Here is a 24,376-nt window from a genome sequence, read left to right on the forward strand (position 1 = left end):
AACGATTTACCTATGTACATATACATACTGATGTCTGCTTAACCTCAATCCCAGAGTTGGAATACTCTGAAAGATTGCTTGTTAGATTTGCACTCACAGATTTCTACTATGAAGTTAATGCTAAGCTGTTCACGTCACTATACCAAGTTGTCTATTACTGAAAAATGATAATGTTTAAAAAAGAAAAATTAAAGGAAATATTATCCAAATTCACAGCCTATGGAAGCAATTAAAATGAAATGCCTCATTTGTCTAGAAATAATGCATTTAGTGGCAAAAACAAAACAAAAAAAAGAAAAGAAAAAACACGACGGTGCGGATTTTGTTTCAAAATATTCTACACAAACCACCCACATAAAAAAAAAAAAACAGTACTGTGCCATTGGGATGTGATGTATAATAAACCAGAGATTTAAAAACAGCTTCAGGAACAGTGCCTACTTTCTCCCTATTAGCATAGCATCAGGCCTCAAAACATCTACTGGCTATGGTGAGTCATATTTTATTAGATCGAGATATTTATTGTACAGACATTTCTAAATGTATTTCACTAGTTGTAAAAGTCAATTTTTGTACTTCTGTTTGATTAAAAAAATATTTTATTAGGATGAAAACAAATAAGAAAACTTTACTTGGTAATGTACAAATGATAAATATGTTTTCTGAAACCCTGTTTTCACAGATTATTGTTAATACAATACATAGTTTTATCAGTAAAGCTGCGAGTTAGTGGGAAGGTTTTTGGACATTTCATGAAAAGTGACTGTAAATGACTATGCGCTACCACATCATGTTTGAGTGATATAGATATATATATATTTTTTTTTTTTTTAAGTGAGTGTTTTAACATAAACTGAGAAACACTCCTGTCCTTATGGCAATGCTATTAGTAAACTAAGAGGCAAGTGGTGGATCATGGGTACACTATTATGTGGACTAGATTCTTATACATGGACCAACGTTTAGTCTATTTAATCAAACAAAAGAGGGTTTTTCAGTACACCAGAAATGCTGAGCTCACATTCTTGAAGGTGCACTCATGCGAGAATGAAGAAAAAGGGGACTGTAAAATAAAATATTTTCTTAGAATCACACAATTTGAGACCCATTTACAGGTCAACTACATTACATTTAGGTCGGGTAGGTTAATCAAGTTATTCGACCTGCATTTTTATGATTTTTCGAGCTTGGCTCAGCAGAAGACCTTCTTTAAAAGAGGTAGGACAGTGACAGGCTTCCAACAGGGAGATTCAGCACTCTGTGATAAAGAAGGGTTACATAGGCTGGTTAGGAATAAAGACAGTAGCCAAGGTGAAAAATACGGTGAGTGCACAGATCCATTGGATAGTCAGCGTTAATATAAGACATGTGATGTAACAGAGAAGCAGAAGGGTGATGCAAAATCAAGCAGCCGAGTGGTTGTTGCTCCTTGAGGTTTGCCTGAATCTTGGCTATTTTGTCCTGCAAAAATGCAGATACGCTGGTACAGAGCTCTGGTGAAGGGGAAATATCTTTACTAAACGATTCTGAGGTACAAAAAAAAAAAAAACGTAACCATTCAAAACATATCTATGGCTAAGTTAATAACTCCATCAATTTAAGCGGCATAAAAGGAGGCCTGAATCTAGCGAATCAATGACTTTTTTTTCTTCTTTTTACAACAATCATATTTATCCTTTGTTTCAGGGCTATGCCCTGCCCTGCCCTGCCCTGCCCCTCCACCCAGGTCCTCCCAATTGCTTTAAGGTGCTTTTTGATAGGATCATTGATATGACGTGACTATTGTTTTTCATTACGATGTGAACAAAGTGTGAAATAAATAGATCAATGTTCATTAGAGACTGGCTTTAGAGATTTTATGGAAAAGTATTTAAGTGAGTGTCACTGAATAAGACACTCAAAACTTCTTTATACAATCCCACATCACCCCAATCCATCTCCTGCCTTCCCTCTGATCACCAATGGCCTTCAACAACACGGAACAACGTGTGTTTGCCTTTAGTGTTCTCAGCTTGGTTGTCATATAGCTTGCAGGAGCTCCCACAGCAGCTTTGTCCCCCATATTACAAACAAGAACACAGCCACTTCAGTTGCAGGCACTTATAATTGCATCCAAGCTCTGGCAAATGACACAGCGCTCCAGAGCAAAATCAACCAGAGTAGATCAGTGCCTCCCAAATGACTGACAAGCTACTGAGGCAGGATACTTGGGATGCACCAACTATTCTGTGAAACCACTGCGGTCTAACATCTGGATAAGAGGGATTTAGGCAGACTGGGGTGAATTTGAGACTAGAAGAAGTGGCTGTCAGTAGTACCTGGGTATGAGAGTTTTGATACCATCAATTAGTTTAGCTTTCAAGACTCCACAGAGTTTAAGACATTTTGTGATTGCTCCGAATAGGTGTCTTAAACTCTGTACTGGAAGTCTACTTCTTATTGCGAGTAGGTGCATGCTCTGAGGGTTCGGAGAGTTCTACTGCTTAATAGTTACTACCATCGACGTTTGATTCCAGTTTGTTCTAAATACCCAATCATCCCTGTACTTTGACTCTTAAAAGGTTAAAACTGTATGTATCTGTGGGGAACTGATCTGATTTCACATTTTACAACTTTTCAAGCAGAGGGTTCTCAAACTAACTTACATCTCCCTTAATTCTTATGCCTGCTGGTACTCAGGGTGTGTGTCCTAGAGCTTGATGAGAAGAAATGTCTTTGCTTCTATCTCCTTGGAATTATATGCCACCCGTTGAGGTACTATGAAGATATGAGGAAAGACTATAGAACATCTAACTTGAATTTTACACCTTCCATTTTTTTCATGTTACACAATACTTTGACGCAGTTTGGAAACTGTGCTTCAACTATAAGTAACAAATACATATTGAAAATTCTTGATCGTTTATGACGTTCTTGAGCAAGACGTCCAACTACCACAGGTATAGTGCCTTTCATCCAAATCCTAGAAGTGCTGGCTGGGATCCTGTATTGTAATATAAAAGTACAAATAACCAGGCCCCAAGCTGAATAATCCACAATAGACTATTGAGGTGAGATACTGTCACCTTAACAATAAATATTACTGGTGTTCATTTGAGTAAGTAAGTGATTAGACTGGTTTATTTTAACAAACACAATAAAACAAACTGGAGCACAGACTGTAGTCTGCTAACGTTGCATTAAAAGGTGGGCTTGAATGTTGGGCAGAGCATAAATTAGTTAGCTTTGTCAGACAAATGAATCATTTCTTGAAGACCCTGAACCCAGCAGAAAGGCAAATTATTATTATCATATGGAAATGTTTCTTCAATTGGTTAAAATACTCAAATGGTGAGCTGGTAAATCCAGCTGCTATACTGTGGTTACTTCCGACATTTATTTCGATAGACCAAGTACCATTTTTTTTTAGCTGAACAAACATAAAAATGTGAAAAAGTTTAGCAGTAAGAAAAATGTTCATTAAGGAATTGGATTTTCCCTGTAAATGCATCGTATGCGAACATCAACAGTGAATCTAATAAAGATTACATTGTTAGGATTTAAACATGGCAAGATATTGTAACATAATTATTCTCAACATAGTACTTTTCTTATGAAACAAACTTTGTAATCAAATGTTCTTTAAAACTGCCTTCTGGTTAGCAGATTCAGCGAGACCCCTCAAAGAGACAACATTTCACATAAAACAACACAGGGGGTAATTTGGCAATAGAACGTGTGAAACACTTTACAACACATAAAGAAAAAAACTCAAGAACTACGTACAATCATATGCCGTTTACAAATATTTGGCTCGATTGGACGAGGTAAAATTTTCTGACCCACGTCAGAACAAAGCACGCTGGTTCATTCATAAATTAAAAAGTAACTAGAGGCGAGCCTTAAACTTCCGAGAATCATTTTGTATACAACACGACCATTTAACCCACACCAACATAAGTGAGTGCACATCAATGTTTGCAATTCCTAGTGTTACATCCTTTCAAGTGAGAGATGTTCGCTTTTGTATTCACATAAGGAGTGCATAAACAAGGTCACGAAGTTCACGTCAAAATCTCAAAACACAATCAATGATGACTTTGTCACAGCAAGAGTTCAGTAACCCACTCCAGCAGGAAAAGTCAACTAAATGTCAATGGCTGACAGATTCCGACCAAGAATGACTTGCGTTCAAACACAGCCAGTTGGGGACTCCACGACAAATGTCAGAATTCGGGAGTGAGGCAAACAAAAGCTCAGTTACTCGGTTTACAACGTATGTCCGGTGAGAAAAGCCACCTGCCAAAATCAGGCTGCATACACACAGACCGTGTCTTTAAATCCAGTAAAAGAGGATCTCGTAGGTGTACAGAGAGGTGCTAAGACCTGGGGCGTGATGAGCAAAAGGCCGTGTTCTGTTTCCAAGGTTTATGACTAACTTGCCGACTTATGAGAGCCTGGTGTGTTCAAAGGGTCGCCTGTCAAAGGTGCTCACCTGCTCAAAACAACGCGTTTATCCACCCATCCCCTGAATTCCAGCCAGGACTGGTGGACCTCCATCCACAGCAGGTTTGCTAAAAATGCCCGTGGTTGAAGAATGACAACAGATATGCCAGTGCAGCTGAGGAGAGTGTCTGACACACAGAACATCACCGTCTCCCAACCAGGCCGCTGCAGGAAGAAGATTCTACTCTTAGGTGCTCCACCCACTGTCCGGGTCAGGAATCACAGGGGAAGGTGGAAAGGAGAGCTGTCAAAAACTCCCCATTGCACTTGCCCATTCTCAAGTCCTGAGGCAGCTGCAAACCCTAAAGGATAAAGAGCACTGGGCACAGGCGGAGTTGGTCGGAATATGAGAATAACCGGGCCTTGCACTTACCTTCGTTTAGCACCTCAACCAAGTCGGTGCAGCTCTCACACATTGTTGCGCTGGACCGTATTCCACCGCCGGTGCCGTCCCGGCTTCAAGGGTGGGAAGGGGGCGGACGCAGCCTACAACCCGGTACCGCTCCCGCGCCACTGCTACAGGACTCCGGTCACTCAAGCTTCTCCGAAGGCTTCCGCCATATTTGATGCGAAAGACTCGGGTTACATTCGGCTCTTTCCGTGGCTCCCCGGCACCGACAAATGGCCCCGAGGTCGCATGAGCCTGTCGCCTCCGCCGGCCTCATACGTCATGACGCACGCACAGCGGCGAAGAAGAGGAAACGGAAGAAGTCACGGAGAGGGTGTAGCTGCCTGTGTGAGTCTCAGTCGAGCAAAATTTTAGGTCTGCTATTGATTTTTGAGTTGAGTTGCATGAAATCGTAAGCGTTACGTTTGAATCGAAACGCGACATTTTAAGGTTTTTACTGGAATTTTATTTTGCTAGTGTAGAATCAGAGATCTAAGTGGGCGGCATTGGGGGGAGAAGATGTGCCTATACTTTTACATTTATTTATGAAAACCGGTCTGTTTTTTTTTCGTTAAAAGACAACGGTTGTGATATGGTTAATTCCGATAGTTTACATTCTTGCGTGTCATTCAGTGAGTCTCCTGTGCTGTGAAACCGAAGCGGGCAGACGGCTAAACAAGCCTTCCTGGCAGGGAGCCTGCTTATCTGAAAGAAATGCAAATATGCACTACAAATCAATCTGCAAACGTAAAGGGTATTCTGCAAATCTAAAGGATGCTTGAGAGCCATACTGGTTTAATTGAATGAATCACTCAAAGCTTTGTGATGGCAAAGAGCTATTATTTTTGAGTAGTAGTGTAAAGAGTTAACAACTGAAATGTGAAGTGCATGCTTTTAATTGTAATTGTGTTTATATAGCACACACTACTCCTAGAGGTACTGGAGGGTCAGTAACTAAAAAACTGCATTACCTATTGTGTGGGTATTACTTGTGTCTACATTTTGGAAACACCATTTTATCCTAAACCTTTTCACCAATTTTGTAGCAGTCTATTTTATACCTTATGTAGTGGAAGCTTAAAATAATGACTTTACATATTCACAGTGCTTTCTGTCACAGGCTGTGCCCTCGTAGCACTAAAAATACACAAATCACTACTCTTCACTGCACCAACCAATATTTAATTCTGTGGCTTTCTGGTTACACTCAGACCTCTGCAGTGTATTGACTAAGAGAGGTTTCATAATGTACTATGGTGCTTTTCCCCAGTGAGTAACACCTTTTTTTTAAAATTTATTTTTCATTTAAGTTGTGCATTATTATTTATGTAACTATCTGACAGTAAAAGACAAAAAAAAACATAAAGAGTATTTTGTTTTTTTTTTGTCATACCTCTGACCCCCACACTTAAAGAATAGTTTTTTTTTCGGCCAGATCTTTGACCCCCACCCCTACACTCGCTGACCCTACCCCCACTGCATGCAGCATCACAGTTTCTGTACTTATTTATGCACTTCGGGCAACGTGTAGAATTGATGCGTTTGCTAAATACTACTGTTGACTTTTGTATTTGATATCTGAAACTCCTTATGTTGACATAGTGCTCTCACAACCAGTGAAAATGCTAGAGAAATGAGGTCAGACTATTGATTGTTGTATGATTATTAGTTTTCACTCAACCTCCCCGTACAGCAGCCATCAGTTAAACATTATTATGTTCTGACCGCAATCTAGAAACGCTTGGTTCACGATCGGAGCACAGGCAGCTAAAGTTTGGTAAGAAGGGTTTGAAGAAACAAAGAGGTAAGTAAATTGTGGTGGCTGCAGTTAGGGCCTCACGCAAGTGACAATAAGAAGGCCAACAAAGCAGTGGGGTATAACTGGCAGTCGTCCATGCATGTTACTGCCTGACTCTTTAAAGAATAGCCCAGTGACAATAAGAAGGCCAACAAAGCAGTGGGGTATAACTGGCAGTCGTCCATGCATGTTACTGCCTGACTCTTTAAAGAATAGCCCGGAGCACAGCTGCCAACTTTTCAGTTTGCCCATGTGTGACATTCCTTATGTTTTCAGTGTCCCTATTTGTGACATTTTAATGCCTTAAGTGTGACACTTTATTGTGAGCAGAACCAAGCAGTAACAGGCCCCTAATGAGATTAGTTTATGAAATCACTTCCAATCCTCAAATCGATCAGAGCATAGTTTGCTGGAGCACTCCGACATCTGGTTCACAATTATTAATTTACAGGAAAGTCTTACCAACTCATTAATCTGACATCCCAGCAACTAGGCCTCATGGATCTTTGTCGTTAGATGAGATTAACCAGGACACAAAATGCACGCGGTTAAAACATTCAGTATATGGTGTTATACAGGGCGTATCTCGTGTCCTGTCGACTGAACCACATTTCCCCCGGGGCCAGACTCACCTGCCTCCGATGCCGGACTCCTAAGACTGATCTGCAGCACATGCTATGGTCCTGCCCCAGTATAGCTACATGTTGGCACGTTAAATATGTCACAGTTACAGAACTCGAGACATTGAATTCCTATGAGGCCACAACCCTGGGTATCTTCCCTAGGGTGAGGAATCATAAAGCCCCCAACTCCTTCCCAATGGCACAGGGCCCTTCTCTATTGGGGAGAGGCAGAGAGTAATATAATTCATTACACTGGGAAGAGGCCAGGCGAATCTGAAAACCCCAGTAGCAACAGCTTGGGACACTATGCTTACTCAATTCAAAGAGCTGACTGCTCTGACAACCCCCCACCCCCGCCCCTTTCATCCCACCAGATCTGGGTGTCCCTGATTGATCCTTACACTGGCCCAGTGCTCTTCTCCTCCCCCCTCCCCACCCTCCCAACTTACAATACCACGTGGGAGAATGGGACTGAGAGCTGGTATGGCTTTCACCTCAGTCGCCACCAGCTCCTTGTGTCCCAAGTCCATGCCCCTCTGCACCCTTCTAGTTGCTAACCAGAAGCCTCACTCGTACCCACACCCCCTTAGTTAGCTCACATTTTATATTTATTCTCACCTTTCCTATCTGCCCTGTTATAAAAAAGAGGATTCTCTTCTCCCTTCCTTCACAAGTGCATTTGTTCCTGCGGCGTGCCTTGGATGAATAAGATTTAACCCTTAACTGACTGCCTCCACACAGATGAACATTTTGCAGAATATGCCTATTTTATTGTTTCTAAATTCATGCCTGCTCACCCTGTATAAGCATACTACCAATAGTTAATTTTGCCCTTGTTATGTACCGCTGGCAAGTAATTTTCTATTTCACCAGTGATACGCATGACATGATGTAACCTGACCCTCTCACGTATGCGATTAAAAACTCAATACAATGTTGTTTTAAAAAAAATTAGATTAACCAGGAGCTAAGCATAAGTTAATTAATCATTATAATGTCAATCTTTCTCAGTCAATAATGACAGTTTGATGAGAATTTAAAAGTTTTATTAATCAATTTCTTTACATGCTCATCTTTAATAAGGTAGTATTAAATTCATCAATAGTCCATCAAACAATCAATAATCAGAGTATGTAGTCAATATTTCACTGAGCAATTCAGAAAGCATGTTCCATAAAGGATAGAATCCCTATTCCAAGAATGAGGACGGTTTAAATAAAGGAGTTGGAGCATTAAGGAAAAAAGTGTCAGGTAGAGCCCATAAAAAGTTTTATATCAAGAGGGCAAGCATGAAACTTAAATTCAAATATCAGAATCAATCAAAGCAGAACGTCCCATAAAGAAAGGTTAAAAATAATTAGCAGTGTCTCAGCATGAGCTGTATAGACTCAGTCAGGGTAAATAGGAAATGAGGATGTGTAATCCCAAGTGTGTTGTGTGTGCTAGTCTAGGAACGCATATTTATATAAACATAAAAATCTTAGGCTTTTGCAGAGATGTTTCTTCTTCCAATCTTCAGTCACCCAAACAGCTTGCAAGGTTTCTTGGGAACGGAAAACTCCTTTGTTTCTTCTCCAGGATACAATATCAGAACAGCAACAATATGTAGCCACATTCCTTTCTTATGTCCTTATAATTCTCTTTATATGATTCAGTTTCTACTTAAAGAGTACATTTTGCCTATGAGAACAATGTTAGCTTATCTGCTAACTAGAATTAGTCATATTTTCACTGCTGTTATTTTCTGGTAGGATAATACACATTCTTTTCAATACACTATAACTTTACGTCTGGTTTATATCATTAATTTTCTTCAGGAGTTTGCATTTTTTTGTTTAAACTTCTACATTACCTCACTAATATACAAGGTCCTTGTTCACAAGTCTACAATGCTTATTATTTAGTCAGAAACATTTGCAAGGTTACATGTCAACTATTTACTCAAGATCATTTTTTTAAAACATATGTCTACGTTAAGGTCAGGAACATTACATTTCAGATTCCTGAACAAGGTCAGTTGCTAGGAGAAAAAAATAAGTGCAGCTTTCAGCAATTCAACTAAATATGTGTAACTGTGGCTGTTTCATACAAAGTTTACAGTTTAAACACATTTGCTTTCTTATTAGGTCTACGTGTTAATTATGCACGTTAATATTAATTGCATTATTTGTTGTAATTATAAAATCTCCTCCTTCAATTTCCCCCCTCTGATGCTTATTTTAACTATCACCAAATTTGCCACAATTGATCAAAGTTCGTCTTCTTCTTCAGTTGAGTCTTTTTGTTTTCTTTTTAAACTTTCTGACAATTTAAGCCTTTTGTACTCTTTGTTAATGCAATCATTCATTTTGAATCCCCTTTTCATGCTTCTATTACTCGCTATTGTCCTATATCTTTTTCCAAGATAATATTTGGTACCCCTATTAAAGCCAAATAAGGTCAGAAAACAAACACCAAATATCAACAGGGTCATCAGTGTTAATTTGCGAACTCCTCCTCCTGTTGCTGAGCTGTTGAAGACACTGGCAGCTTCCAAAGATTCTAATTCAGGTCTCGGGCCAGAGATATTTGTAGTGAACTCTAAAATCTTCTTACTCCCATCGGGTATATATGTACAGCAATGCTGAGCTTTCAGCATCTTGGAGACTCTGCCATTTTCTGCAAGTAAGTCTGATCATTTAAAAAAAATAATGGATCTAATAACAACTAATTCAGTGTTTACAACTAATAATGCTCCAGAAGTACTGGTTGCCTATGTGTTTACTACTGTTGAAAGTTTTTTAATTTTCTCATCATTTAACACAATCCTACCGGTGGGATAATTGCTCCAAAAATGTTTCCAACTAGTTGTGTTCCATCTTTTACACTATTTGGATGTCTGAGTGAAGTTATCCTTGTTAAAGCATGTATACTGGTCACATTACACTTTTTAGGAAATACTCAGCCAAGATAACATAAACACTCCCATTCAGCTGGCAACTGAAAATAAGCATCCTGCCCACAAATTAAACAAACTCCAGGAATAACTGTTCCTTCTTGTAAATTTTACGTTTGCCTCCCATTAATTTGATTGTGTGTTCACTATTACTAATCCTTACATGTCTTTGCCTGTTTTGTTTTCTTCTTTTCTAAACACAGACTTTCCCTTTTTGTCTCCTATCTATTTTCAATTTAGGATTAACCATTTGCTTTCTGAACTTGTCTTCCCCTTGATTTCTACAATGTGAAATGTTAGTTCTTCTTTGCTCTAGCATCATAACAAATACCTTTTTCTAGGGGTCTTATCAAGCATGTTGGATTGTTTGTCTGAGCCTTTATAACTGTGTCTATGAAGGGGATGGAAAGAAATAATGCCAAGCTGTATCCATCTCCTTTGGCTGTGGATGTAAATTCATGCTTGTAGGAAGTTGCCTCTGTATACACTATTTCAAAATAAGGAATAGTATGCACAGGGTCCAAGGGTTCCCCTTAGAGGTAAGATAGTGGCAAAAAAAGATAATTCTAATGCTCTATTTTGTGGTAGTGTGGTCGAGCAGTAGGCTTATCAGAGGGTAGTGTTAAGCATTTGTTGTACACACACAGGCAATAAATGAGGAACACACACTCGGAGACAATTCCAGGCCAATAGGTTTTTGTATAGAAAAATATATTTTCTTAGTTTATTTTAAGAACCACAGGTTCAAGATTTACAAGTAATACTTCAAATGAAAGGTATTTCATGTAGGAACTTTAGGAACTTTGAATTAGCAAAATAGCATATACAGTTTTCACCTAAATGGCATATAACCATTTTAAAACTAGACAGTGCAATTTTCAACAGTTCCTGGGGGAGGTAAGTGTTTGTTAGTTTTTGCAGGTAAGTAAACCACCTACGGGGTTTATGTTTGGGTCCAAGGTAGCCCACCGTTGGGGGTTCAGAGCAACCCCAAAGTTACCACACCAGCAGCTCAGGGCCAGTCAGGTGCAGAGGTCAAAGTGGTGCCCAAAACGCATAGGCTTCAATGGAGAAGGGGGGTGCCCCGGTTCCAGTCTGCCAGCAGGTAAGTACCAGCGTCTTCGGAGGGCAGACCAGGGGGGTTTTGTAGGGCACCAGGGGGGATACAAGTCCACACAAAAAGTACACCCTCAGCGGCCGGGTGCAGTGTGCAAACAGGCGTCGGGTTCGCAATAGGATTCAATGGGAGACCAAGGGGTCTCTTCAGCGATGCAGGCAAGGGGGGGGGGGGCTCCTCAGGGTAGCCACCACCTGGGCAAGGGAGAGGGGCCACCTGGGGGTCGCTCCTGCACTGGAGGCTGGATCCTTCAGGTCCTGGGGGCTGCGGGTGCAGAGTCTTTAGCAGGCGTCGGGTCTTTGAAGCAGGCAGTCGCGGTCAGGGGGAGCCTCGGGATTCCCTCTGCAGGCGTCGCTTTGGGGGCTCCGGGGGGTCAACTCTGGCTACTCACGATCTCGTAGTCGCCGGGGAGTCCTCCCTGTGGTGTTTGTTCTCCACAAGTTGAGCCGGGGGTGTCGGGTGCAGAGTGCAAAGTCTCACGCTTCCAGCGGGAAACGTGTGTTGTTTCAAAGTAGTTCTTTGTTGCAAAGTTGCAGTCTTTGGGGAACAGAGCCGCTGTCCTCTGGAGTTCTTGGTCCTTCTAGATGCAGGGTAGTCCTCTGAGGCTTCAGAGGTTGTTGGACCCTAGGAACAAGTCGCTAGAGCAGTGTCTTTAGAAGTGGGGAGACAGGCCGGTAGAGCTGGGGCCAAAGCAGTTGGTGTCTCCGTCTTCTCTGCAGGTTTTTCAGTTCAGCAGTCCTCTTCTTCTTAGGTTGCAGGAATCTGAGTTCGTAGGTTCTGGGGAGCCCTTAAATACTAAATTTAAAGGCGTGTTTAGGTCTGGGGGGTTAGTAGCCAATGGCTACTAGCCCTGAGGGTGGGTACACCCTCTTTGTGCCTCCTCCCTGAGGGGAGGGGGGCACATCCTTAATCCTATTGGGGGAATCCTCTATCTGTAAGATGGAGAATTTCTAAAAGTCAGAGTCACCTCACCTCAGCTCAGGAGACCTTAGGGGCTGTCCTGACTGGCCAGTTACTCCTCCTTGTTTTTCTCATTATCTCCTCCGACCTTGCCACCAAAAGTGGGGCCGTGGCCGGAAGGGGCGGGCAACTCCACTAGCTGGAGTGCCCTGGGGTGCTGTAACAAAGGGGGTGAGCCTTTGAGGCTCACCGCCAGGTGTTACAGTTCCTGCAGGGGGAGGTGTGAAGCACCTCCACCCAGTACAGGCTTTGTTACTAGCCACAGAATGACAAAGGCACTCTCCCCATGTGGCCAGCAACCTGTCTCTAGCGTGGCAGGCTGCTAAAACCAGTCCGCCTACACGGGTAGTTGGTTAAGGTTTCAGGGGGCACCTCTAAGGTGCCCTCTGGGGTGTATGTTACAATAAAATGTACACTGGCATCAGTGTGCATTTATTGTGCTGAGAAGTTTGATACCAAACTTCACAGTTTTCAGTGTAGCCATTATGGTGCTGTGGAGTTCGTGCATGAATGACTCCCAGACCATATACTCTTATGGCTACCCTGCACTTACAATGTCTAAGGTTTTGCTTAGACACTGTAGGGGCATTGTGCTCATGCACTTATGCCCTCACCTATGGTATAGTGCACCCCTGCCTTAGGGCTGTAAGGCCTGCTAGAGGGGTGACTTATCTATACTTCATAGGCAGTGTGAGGTTTGGCATGGCACCCTGAGGGGAGTGCCATGTCGACTTAGTCTTTTTATCCCCTCTAGCACACACAAGCTGGCAAGCAGTGTGTCTGTGCTGAGTGAGAGGTCTCCAGGGTGGCATAAGCTATGCTGCAGCCCTTAGAGACCTTCCCTGGCATCAGGGCCCTTGGTACCAGGGGTACCAGTTACAAGGGACTTACCTGGATGCCAGGGTGTGCCAATTGTGGACACAAAAGTACAGGTTAGGGAAAGAACACTGGTGCTGGGGCCTGATTAGCAGGCCTCAGCACACTTTCAAATCAAAACTTAGCATCAGAAAAGGCAAAAAGTCAGGGGGTAACCATGCCAAGGAGGCATTTCCTTACACCTCTCCCCCCCCCCCAAACGAAAGAGGATGAGACTAACCTTTCCCAAGAGAGTCTTCATTTTCTAAGTTGAAGAACCTGGAAAGGCCATCTGCATCGGCATGGGCAGTCCCAGGTCTGTGTTCCACTATAAAGCCCATTCCCTGTAGGGAGATGGACCACCTCAACAGTTTTGGATTTTCACCTTTCATTTGCATCAGCCATCTGAGAGGTCTGTGGTCAGTTTGAACTACAAAGTGAGTACCAAAGAGGTATGGTCTCAGCTTCTTCAGGGACCAAACCACAGCAAAGGCCTCCCTCTCAATGGCACTCCAACGCTGCTCCCTGGGGCGTAACCTCCTGCTAATGAAAGGAACAGGCTGGTCAAGGCCATCATCCTTTGTTTGGGACAAAACTGCCCCTATCCCATGTTCAGAGGCATCTGTCTGCAGAATGAACTGCTTGGAGTAATCTGGAGCTTTAAGAACTGGTGCTGTGCACATTGCTTGTTTCAGGGTGTCAAAGGCCTGTTGGCATTCTACAGTCCAGTTTACTTTCTTGGGCATTTTCTTGGAGGTAAGTTCTGTGAGGGCTGTCACTATGGATCCATATCCCTTCACAAACCTCCTGTAGTACTCAGTCAAGCCAAGGAATGCCCTGACTTGAGTCTGGGTTTTTGGAGCTGCCCAGTCCAGAATAGTCTGGATCTTAGGCTGGAGTGGCTGAACTTGGCCTCCACCTACAAGGTGACCCAAGTAAACCACAGTTCCCTGCCCTATCTGGCATTTGGATGCCTTGATAGAGAGGCCTGCTGATTGCACTTAAGAATTTGGCAGCACCCAATTTGTCAATCAGTTCATCAGCCCTTGGAATGGGATGGGCATCTGTCTTGGTGACAGAATTAAGTCCTCTGTAGTCCACACAAAACCTCATCTCTCTCTTTCCATCTTTGGTGTGAGGTTTGGGGACTAAGACCACTGGGCTAGCCTAGGGGCTGTCAGAGTGCTCAATGACTCCCAATTCCAGCATCTTGTGGACTTCCACCTTGATGCTTTCCTTAACTTGATCAGACTGTCTGAATATTTTGTTTTTGACAGGCATGCTGTCTCCTGTGTCCACATCATGGGTATACAGGTGTGTCTGACCAGGGGTTAGGGAAAAGAGCTCAGCAAACTGTTGTAGGACCTTCCTACAGTCAGATTGCTGTTGGCCATAGAGGGTGTCTGAATAGATCACTCCATCCACTGAGCCATCTTTAGGGTCTGTGGAGAGGAGATCAGGGAGAGGTTCACTCTCAGCTTCCTGGTCCTCATCTGTTACCATCAACAGATTCACATCAGCCCTGTCATGGAAGAGCTTAAGGCAGTTCACATGGATCACCCTCTTGGGGGTCCTGCTAGTGCCTAGGTCCACCAGGTAGGTGACCTGACTCTTCTTTTCTAGTACTGGGTAAGGGCCACTCCATCTGTCCTGAAGTGCCCTGGAAACCACAGGTTCCAAAACCCAGACTTTCTGCCCTGGTTGAAATTCAACCATTGCAGCCTTTTGGTCATACCAAAACTTCTGGAGCTGTTGGCTGGCCTCAAGGGTTTTGCTTGCCTTTTCCATGTACTCTGCCATCCTTGAACGTAGGCCAAGTACATAGTCCACTATATCTTGCTTAGGCTCATGAAGAGGTCTCTCCCAGCCTTCTTTCACAAGAGCTAGTGGTCCCCTTACAGTGTGGCCAAACAGAAGTTCAAAGGGTGAAAACCCTACTCCATTCTGAGGCACCTCTCTGTAAGCGAAAAGCAGGCATGGCAAGAGGACATCCCATCTCCTTTTGAGTTTTTCAGGGAACCCCATGATCATGCCTTTCAATGTTTTGTTGAATCTCTCAACAAGACCATTGGTTTGTGGATGGTATGGTGTGGTGAATTTGCAAGTCACCCCACACTCATTCCACATGTGTTTCAGGTTTGCTGACATAAAGTTGGTACCTCTGTCAGACACTACCTCCTTAGGAAAACCCACTCTGGTAAAAATACCAATGAGTGCTTTGGTTACTGCAGGGGCAGTAGTCGACCTAAGGGGAATTGCTTCAGGGTATCTAGTAGCATGATCCACTACTACTAGTATGTATAGGTTCCCTGAGGCTGTGGGAGGTTCAAGTGGACCAACTATGTCCACACCCACTCTTTCAAAGAGGACCCCCACCACTGGAAGTGGAATGAGGGGGCCCTTTGGGTGCCCACCTGTCTTACCACTGGCTTGACAGGTGGCACAGGAGACACAAAACTCCTTGACCTTCTGGGACATGTTGGGCCTATAGAAGTGGTTGACTAGTCTCTCCCACGTCTTGGTCTGTCCCAAATGCCCAGCAAGAGGAATATCATGGGCTAAGGTCAGAATGAACTCCCTAAACTCCTGAGGCACTACCACTCTCCTAGTGGCACCAGGTTTGGGATCTCTTGCCTCAGTGTAAAGGAGTCCATCTTCCCAATAGACCCTATGTGTTCCTGTTTTCTTTCCATTGGACTCTTCAGCAGCTTGCTGCCTAAGGCCTTCAAGAGAGGGACAGGTTTCTTGCCCCTTACACAACTGATCCCTTGAGGGTCCCCCTGGGCCTAGGAGCTCAACCTGATAAGGTCCTAACTCCATAGGCTCAGTTCCCTCAGAGGGCAGAACTTCTTCCTGGGAAGAGGGGTTCTCTTTTTCTTGTTGTGTTGCAACTGGTTCCCCAGTTGTCTTTCCTTTCCTCTTGGTAGGTTGGGCCCTTTTTCCAGGCTCCAACACCACTTTTTCACCCTGACCCTTGCACTGTGCCCTTGTCTTGACACACGCCAGTTCAGGGATACCCAGCATGGCTGCATGGGTTTTCAGTTCTACCTCAGCCCATGCTGAGGACTCCAGGTCGTTTCCAAGCAAACAGTCTACAGGGATATTTGAGGAGACCACCACCTGTTTCAGGCCATTGACCCCTCCCCACTCTAAAGTTACCATAGCCATGGGATGCACTTTAGTCTGATTGTCAGCGTTGGTGACTGGATACGTTTGTCCAGCCAGGTATTGACCAGGGGAAACCAGTTTCTCTGTCACCATGGTGACACTGGCACCTGTATCCCTCAGGTCTTCTACACTTGTCCCATTAATTAAGAGCTGCTGCCTGTATTTTTGCATGTTAGGGGGCCAGGCAGCCAGTGTGGCTAAATCCACCCCACCCTCAGAGACTAATGTAGCTTCAGTGTGACACCTGATTTGCTCTGGGCACACTGTTGATCCCACTTGTAGACTAGCCATTCCAGTGTTAGCTGGAGTGGAGTTGGAAGTGGTATTTTTCTTGGGACAGGCCTTGTCTCCAGTTTGGTGTCCAGGCTACTTACAGCTATGACACCAGGCCTTTTTGGGATAAAAGTTTTTACCCTTGTACCCAAAATTTGATTGTGAAGAGGCTCTGGGCCCACCCTCCTGAGCAGGTTTTTGGGGGCCTGTAGAAGACTCTTTACTATTTTTCCCTTTGGATGTCTCAACACTCTTCCCCTGGGGAGGCTTTGTGACCCCTTTCTTTTGGTCACCCCCTGTGGAAGTCTTGGTCACCCTAGTCTTGACCCAATGGTCCGCCTTCTTTCCCAATTCTTGGGGAGAAATTGGTCCTAGGTCTACCAGATGCTGATGCAGTTTATCATTTGAACAATTACTTAATAGGTGTTCTTTCACAAATAAACTGTACAGCCCATCATAATCATTTACACCACTGCCTTGAATCCAACCATCCAGTGTTTTCACTGAGTAGTCAACAAAATCAACCCAGGTCTGGCTCGATGATTTGTGAGCCCCCCTGAACCTAATTCTATACTCCTCAGTGGAGAATCCAAAGCCCTCAATCAGGGTAGCCTTCATGAGGTCATAGGATTCTGCATCTTTTCCAGAGAGTGTGAGAAGTCTATCCCTACACTTCCCAGTGAACGTTTCCCAAAGGAGAGCACCCCAGTGAGATCTGTTTACTTTTCTGGTTGCACAAGCCCTCTCAAAAGCTGTGAACCATTTGGTGATGTCATCACCATCTTCATATTTAGTTACAATCCCTTTAGGGATTTTCAACATGTCAGGAGAATCTCTGACCCTATTTATGTTGCTGCCACCATGGATGGGACCAAAACCCATCTCTTGTCTTTCCCTTTCTGTGGCTAGGAGCTGCCTCTCTAAAGCCAATCTTTTGGCCATCCTGGCTAGCAGGAGGTCATCTTCACTGAGGCTATCCTCAGTGATTACAGAGGTGCTGGAGCCTCCTGTGAGGGAAACAGCATCTCTGACTATCATAGTTGGAGACAGGGCTTGAGGGGCCCTGTTCTCCCTAAATAGGACTGGAGGGGGGGAATTCTCCTCCACATCACTAGCTTCCTCCTCTGCGAGGTCATCCTCAGAGGGGTTGGCTTTGGCAAACTCTGCCAACAGCTCCTGGAGCTGTAATTTGGTAGGGTTTATGCCAGCTTTTATATTTTTTAGTTTGCAGAGAGACCTTAACTCTCTCATCCTAAGATGGAGGTAAGGTGTAAGGTCGAGTTCCATCACACTCTCTCCTGCATTAGACATTATGTTTCTAAAAGTTGGAATACTTTTTAAGAATGTAAAACTATCTCTAGAACTTAATTCAAACTTTCACAAAACTTTTAAACTCTAAAAGAAATGCTAGCAGGGACTAACACAAGGCCCTAGCAGGACTTTTAAAAATTTAGAAAAATAGCTCAAATTTCAAAAATCAGTTTCTAATGAAATTTTTTGGAATTTAGGGCCAGATGTAGGTAGGTAAAAAATATCGACTCGAAAATTGTGAATATCTGCGACTCGCAATTTGCGAGTCGCTAACTGCAATGCAGGTAGAAAGTGCGATGACAATTTGCGACTCGCACACGGAGTCGCACCGCAGATAGCGAGTCCGCTGTTTGCGAGGTCGCTTTTTGTGACCTCGCAAAAAACGGACTCGCAATTTGCTAGTGGGTGTCGCAAATTGCGACTGTGTTGAAAATTGAAAGCAGGTGCTGCAGAACACTCTGGAAATCACTTCAGAACACTCAGGAAAACACTTCCTGGCACATGATGATATCACAGCCAGGAAGTTTACAAATACTCCTGGGAGAAGGGAGGACCACACCCTTTTTAACTGCAGCACAGCTAACAAACCCAGCTCCAGCAACCATGGCTGACACTCCCAGGAAAAGAAAGCTAAAGTTTGCAGAGAAGGAGTTGGAGGTGCTAACAGATGAGTGCTGTCAGCAACATGACGAGCTGTTTGGCAGGGAAGCCCTCACTGTGCCAGACACAGAAAAAAAAAGGATTTGGCAGGATATCCAGGACAAGGTAAACTCCCTGTGGGTCAGCCACCGGAGTGTGGAAGAATTTAAGAAAAGGTGGTATGACCTGCGCTCCCGGACCAAGGAGAGGGTGGCAGAGCGGCTCTAGGAGATGAGAGGCACAGGAGGGGGACCATCTACCCTACCACCACCCACATCCCTGGAGGAAAGGGTAGAGGAGACCCTTGAGCCTGAGGCTGTCAGTGGAATGGGAGATCTGGACACCTCGGGCCAGGACCATCAACCGGTGAGTACCATGTGAAATGCATGGACCCCCATCAATGCCATACCCCCACCCACCTTGTACACAGGGGCATGCACAACCAAAATAGCTCCATTTCAGAGTAGCAAACACCAGAATGATGCGTGATGGGCAATGTAGTCAAGTAGGCAGTTCATAGGCAATTGTTTATTAGGAAGTTATTAACAGTAGACACTGACAGTGTGTTCCCTATGTCCCACAGGTCTCCCACAAGACACCCCCACCAGCCCAAGCAGCCAGCGGCCAATGGTCAGCCAGCACAGAGAGGAGACAACCGGACCAGCCACCACTGCTCCCTGCACCACCAACACCATGCCCTCTCTGGAAACACCAGTTGCAACAGTGGTGTGCGAGCCTGCACCAGGTACAAACCAGAGTGCCACGTCAGACACTACAGGGCCTCCACCGCTGCCCAGGCGACGTAGGGTACCAACAGCAGAGCAGCAGGCAGAGGCAGGGCATGCCTCCACAACACCAACAGTGGCCCAACTGCTACGGGGTCAGCGCCTGCAAAACCAACAATTGAGGAGGATTAGTGGGTTATTGCAGCGCTTCGAAAGAAATCATGCAATCAGTATGCAGCAGGTGCATTCAAAATTGCAGGTTATAGGGAACAACACGGGTGACCTTGCACTATCTATGCGCGAACTGGTGGCAGGACTGCTAACGCAGAGTGACAGTTCACGGCGCAGGGACCGCCAGCTGCTGCAACGCCTGGACAGGATGGCCTCCTCTATAGTCAGGCTGGCTGTTAATACTACAGGGTTGTCAAGGCGAACAGTAAGCCTCCAGGTGGACATGGGCCACTTTGCGGGTGATGTGGCACGGGGACTGGGCCGGATCAACCATGCAATTGACCTAATGGAGGCACGGCAGGTGGCCAGGGGCACAGGCGACACCCCACAAGACGGTGAGGAGGGCTCCACTGTCAGCAGTGTCTCTGCCAGTGACACCAGGGTGCTACGTAGTGGAAGCACAAGGCAGAGCACTGCTGACCCACCTAGTACCAGTCAGGCTGGCTGCGCCCGCCGTAGGATGTAAGCTCCACACTGTCTCTGAGGGTTGGGGCACATGATGGCAATGAGTCCCATGCCAGTTGGACTATAGAAGCCCCTGAATTGTTTTTCATGTATATAGTTTGGTTATTTGCACTTATTAAATCATTTGTTCTTTCCACTTAACACATGGACTCTTTGTCATATTGGTGAGTATGGTAGAAGTTGGCACGTACCTTCCAAAGTATTGGTTTGTAATGTGTTCCCGTCTCAGTCTGCCTTGATTCGCGATGCTCCTATCCCCATGATGGCGATGTGGTTGCTCTTGCTCTTCATCCTCAGAATCAGGGTCTTCAGGGGTGAGAGGTAGCCCACGTTGGGTGGCAATGTTGTGCAAGACAGCGCATGCAACAACTAGTTTGAAAGCCGTTATTGGGGTATACTGGAGGGCACCTCCACTTCGGTGGAGACATCGGAATCTTGCTTTCAGCAGTCCGAAGGTGCGTTCTATGATGTTCCTGGTCCTTTTATGTGCACTGTTATATCGCCTCTCGCAATCATTGCTGGGTGTTAAGTACGGAGTCAGTATCCATGGACGTAGTGCAAATGCACTGTCACCTGTTGGGCACAAAACGTACACTGTTAGCAAGGCATGGGTGTTATGCACATTGACCTGTGTGCATGTCTGCAAGGTGTATTCAGCTCTACCTAGGAGGTATCCGTCTCCAAACTCCCCACGTTCCAGGCGTTGGTGTATCCCACTGTGCCTAAAAATGTAGAAGTCATGGGTACTGCCTGGAAATTTGGCAACCATGTCAGTGATGATGTAATGAGCGTCACATACCACCTGAATATTGAGTGAGTGTGTACACTTCCTATTGCGGAACAGATATTCCAGGTTTGCAGGAGGGCATATTTGTACATGTGTCCCGTCTACACACCCTATGACATGGGGGAAGTTGGCAATCCGGTAAAATTTCAACTTGGTGGTGTTGATTTCTGCCTCATTCCTGGGTAGGTATACTTTGGGATACCCCACCTGCCACAGCAATGACCCCCTGATAGCTACCCGAGGCCAAGAGGTGCAGTGAGCATAGCACTTGCACATGCGTAGGGATGGCGCAGCCACGCACAGTCTGGCATTCTAGCTGTGGTGTGAGTAAATCTATTAAATCTAGTATAGCTGTGCTGCTAAGTCTGTATTTGTCATAAATTTCCTCCTCAGTTTGCTGGAAGAGGGTCTGCCTTGTCCTGTAAATCTTCTCCTGTCTCTGGCTCCTCCTCTGCTGTGCGTCGTGGGCTCTCCTCCTCACTGCTATCAGGTATATCTCTGCCATCTTGAGTAACCCAGATGCCTTCTGGGTCTCCTTTTATACTTTGGTAATGGTTACCACCTGCTCTGAGTTAGTGGTAAATTGGATGTGCAAAATGGGCTTTTTGCGACTAGTCGCAATTTGCGAGTTGCTATCGCATATGGTTTGCGACTCGCAAATTGCGACTTCCTATTTGTGGGTCGCAAAATGGGGTCGCAAATTTTGCGAGTCGGTAACGGCTCGCATTGCATTTTGCGAGTCGGAAATGGGATTTTTGCATCCCATTTCCAATTTTGTGGGGTCGCAAATAGCAAATCGGGCCATTTGCGACTCGCAAAAGTTTGCTACATCTGGCCCTTAGTCTTGTGATCAGGTATTGGCTGAGTAGTCCAGCAAATGCAAAGTCTTGTACCCCACTGCTGATCCACCAATGTAGGAAGTTGGCTCTAAGGAATAGTATGCACAGAGTCCAAGGGTTCCCCTTAGAGGTAAGATAGTGGCAAAAAGAGATAATTCTAATGCTCTATTTTGTGGTAGTGTGGTCAAGCAGTAGGCTTATCAGAGGGTAGTGTTAAGCATTTGTTGTACACAAACAGGCAATAAATGAGGAACACACACTCAAAGACAATTCCAGGCCAATAGGTTTTTGTATAGAAAAATATATTTTCTTAGTTTATTTTAAGAACCACAGGTTCAAGATTTACAAGCAATACTTCAAATGAAAGGTATTTCATGTAGGAACTTTAGGACTTTTGAATTAGCAAAATAGCATATACAGTTTTCACATAAATGACATATAGCTATTTTAAAACTAGACAGTGCACTTTTCAACAGTTCCTGGGGGAGGTTAGTTTTTGCAGGTAAGTAAACCACCTACGGGGTTCAAGTTTCGGTCCAAGGTAGCCCACCGTTGGGAGTTCAGAGCAACCCCAAAGTTACCACACTAGCAGCTCAGGGCTGGTCAGGTGCAGAGGTCAAAGTGGTGCCCAAAACGCATAGGCTTCAATGGAGAAGGGGGTGCCCTGGTTCCAGTCTGCCAGCAGGTAAGTACCAGCGTCTTCGGAGGGCAGACCAGGGGGGTTTTGTAGGGCACCCGGGGGGACACAAGTCCACACAAAAAGTACACCCTCAGCGGCACGGGGGCAGCCGGGTGCAGTGTGCAAACAAGCTTATGGTTCGCAATAGGATTCAATGGGAGACCAAGGGGTCTCTTCAGCGATGCAGGCAGGCAAGGGGGGGGGCTCCTCGGGGTAGCCACCACCTGGGCAAGGGAGAGGGCCACCTGGGGGTCGCTCCTGCACTGGAGGTCAGATCCTTCAGGTCCTGGGGGCTGCGGGTGCTGAGTCTTTACCAGGCGTCGGGTCTTTGAAGCAGGCAGTTGCGGTCAGGGGGATCCTCGGGATTCCCTCAGCAGGCGTCGCTGTGGGGGCCCAGGGGGGTCAACTCTGGTTACTCACGGTCTCGTAGTCGCCGGGGAGTCCTCCCTGTGGTGTTTGTTCTCCACAAGTCGAGCCGGGGGCGTCGGGTGCAGAGTGCAAAGTCTCACGCTTCCGGCGGGAAACGTGTGTTGTTTCAAAGTTGCTTCTTTGTTGCAAAGTTACAGTCTTTGGGGAACAGAGCCGCTGTCCTCGGGAGTTCTTAGTCCTTCTAGATGCAGGGTAGTCCTCTGAGGCTTCAGAAGTTGCTGGACCCTGGGAACGCGTCGCTGGAGCAGTGTCTTTAGAAGTGGGGAGACAGGCCGGTAGAGCTGGGGCCAAAGCAGTTGGTGTCTCCGTCTTCTCTGCAGGTTTTTCAGTTCAGCAGTCCTTTTCTTCTTAGGTTGCAGGAATCTGAGTTCTTAGGTTCTGGGGAGCCCTTACATGCTAAATTTAAGGGTGTGTTTAGGTCTGGGGGTTAGTAGCCAATGGCTACTAGCCCTGAGGGTGGATACACCCTCTTTGTGCCTCCTCCCTGAGGGGAGGGGGGCACATCCTTAATCCTATTGGGGGAATCCTCCATCTGCAAGGTGGAGGATTTCTAAAAGTCAGTCACCTCAGCTCAGGACACCTTAGGGGCTGTCCTGACTGGCCAGTGACTCCTCCTTGTTTTTCTCATTATCTCCTGGGTGGGTCCGTGGCCGGAGGGGGTGGGCAACTCCACTAGCGGGAATGCCCTGGGGTGCTGTAACAAAGGGGGTGAGCCTTTGAGGCTCACCGCCAGGTGTTACAGTTCCTGCAGGGGGAGGTGTGAAGCACCTCCACCCAGTACAGGCTTTGTTACTAGCCACAGAGTGACAAAGGCACTCTCCCCATGTGGCCAGCAACATGTCTCTAGCGTGGCAGTCTGCTAAAACCAGTCAGCCTACACGGGTAGTTGGTTAAGGTTTCAGGGTGCACTTCTAAGGTGCCCTTTGGGGTATATGTTACAATAAAATGTACACTGGCATCAGTGTGCATTTATTGTGCTGAGAAGTTTGATACCAAACTTCACAGTTTGCAGTGTAGCCATTATGGTGCTGTGGAGTTCGTGCATGACAGACTCCCAGACCATATACTCTTATGGCTACCCTGCACTTACAATGTCTAAGGTTTTGCTTAGACACTGTAGGGTGTAGGGGCATAGTGCACATGCACTTATGCCCTCACCTATGGTATAGTGCACCCTGCCTTAAGGCTGTAAGGCCTGCTAGAGGGGTGACTTATCTATACTTCATAGGCAGTGTGAGGTTGGCATGGCACCCTGAGGGGAGTGCCATGTCGACTTAGTCTTTTTATCCCCACTAGCACACACAAGCTGGCAAGCAGTGTGTCTGTGCTGAGTGAGGGGTCCCCAGGGTGGCATATGATATGCTGCAGCCCTTAGAGACCTTCCCTGGCATCAGGGCCCTTGGTACCAGGGGTACCAGTTACAACGGACTTACCTGGATGCCAGGGTGTGCCAATTGTGGAGACAAAAGTACAGGTTAGGGAAAGAACACTGGTGCTGGGGCCTGATTAGCAGGCCTCAGCACACTTTCAAATCAAAACTTAGCATCAGCAAAGGCAAAAAGTCAGGGGGTAACCATGCCAAGGAGGCATTTCCTTACAGTGTTATTCTGTAAAGCAACTTGAGAAAGAATAAGGCGGTTATTAGTTTAATAATATTCAAAATGTTCTT

At 45.3% G+C, this 24,376-nt stretch overlaps 2 protein-coding genes across 4 annotated transcripts in view; one reads left to right on the forward strand and one right to left on the reverse strand.

The window, feature by feature from the left end:
• Positions 1 to 5,034, reverse strand: part of USP34 (ubiquitin specific peptidase 34) — a 1,940,069-nt gene extending 1,935,035 nt beyond the window's left edge. Inside the window, exon 1 of one of the 2 annotated variants that reach the window (XM_069234398.1) lies at positions 4,859 to 5,034. In XM_069234398.1, coding sequence (XP_069090499.1) covers positions 4,859 to 4,901 — 43 coding nt within the window. In that variant the 5' untranslated portion in view covers positions 4,902 to 5,034. The remainder of the gene's footprint in view (positions 1 to 4,858) is intronic. The other variant, XM_069234397.1, reaches the window with a different exon arrangement.
• Positions 5,035 to 5,095: 61 nt separating this feature from the next.
• On the forward strand, positions 5,096 to 20,114 carry LOC138295837 (uncharacterized). Of its 2 annotated transcripts, none has more exons than XM_069234400.1 (2): positions 5,096 to 5,221; positions 19,136 to 20,114. In XM_069234400.1, the coding sequence occupies exons 1-2, from the start codon at positions 5,107 to 5,109 to the stop codon at positions 19,972 to 19,974; spliced, it is 954 nt and encodes a 317-aa protein (XP_069090501.1). In that variant the 5' UTR covers positions 5,096 to 5,106; the 3' UTR covers positions 19,975 to 20,114. The 2 variants fall into 2 exon arrangements, with proteins under 2 accessions (XP_069090501.1, XP_069090500.1); XM_069234399.1 differs by having other exon boundaries at positions 5,107 to 5,248.
• Positions 20,115 to 24,376: the final 4,262 nt, after the last annotated feature.

Source organism: Pleurodeles waltl, chromosome 5 (assembly GCF_031143425.1).
Source record: "Pleurodeles waltl isolate 20211129_DDA chromosome 5, aPleWal1.hap1.20221129, whole genome shotgun sequence".
Lineage (NCBI taxonomy): Eukaryota > Metazoa > Chordata > Amphibia > Caudata > Salamandridae > Pleurodeles > Pleurodeles waltl.

What these genes read in the sequence shown, in the direction of transcription:
- LOC138295837 (XM_069234399.1), top strand. Translation starts at nt 5,107, where the DNA reads ATGGCCCCGAGGTCGCATGAGCCTGTCGCCTCCGCCGGCCTCATACGT. An exon ending in TCAGTCGAGCAAAATTTTAG is followed by an intron (nt 5,249 to 19,135) that starts GTCTGCTATTGA and finishes TATGTCCCACAG; the next exon opens with GTCTCCCACAAGACACCCCC.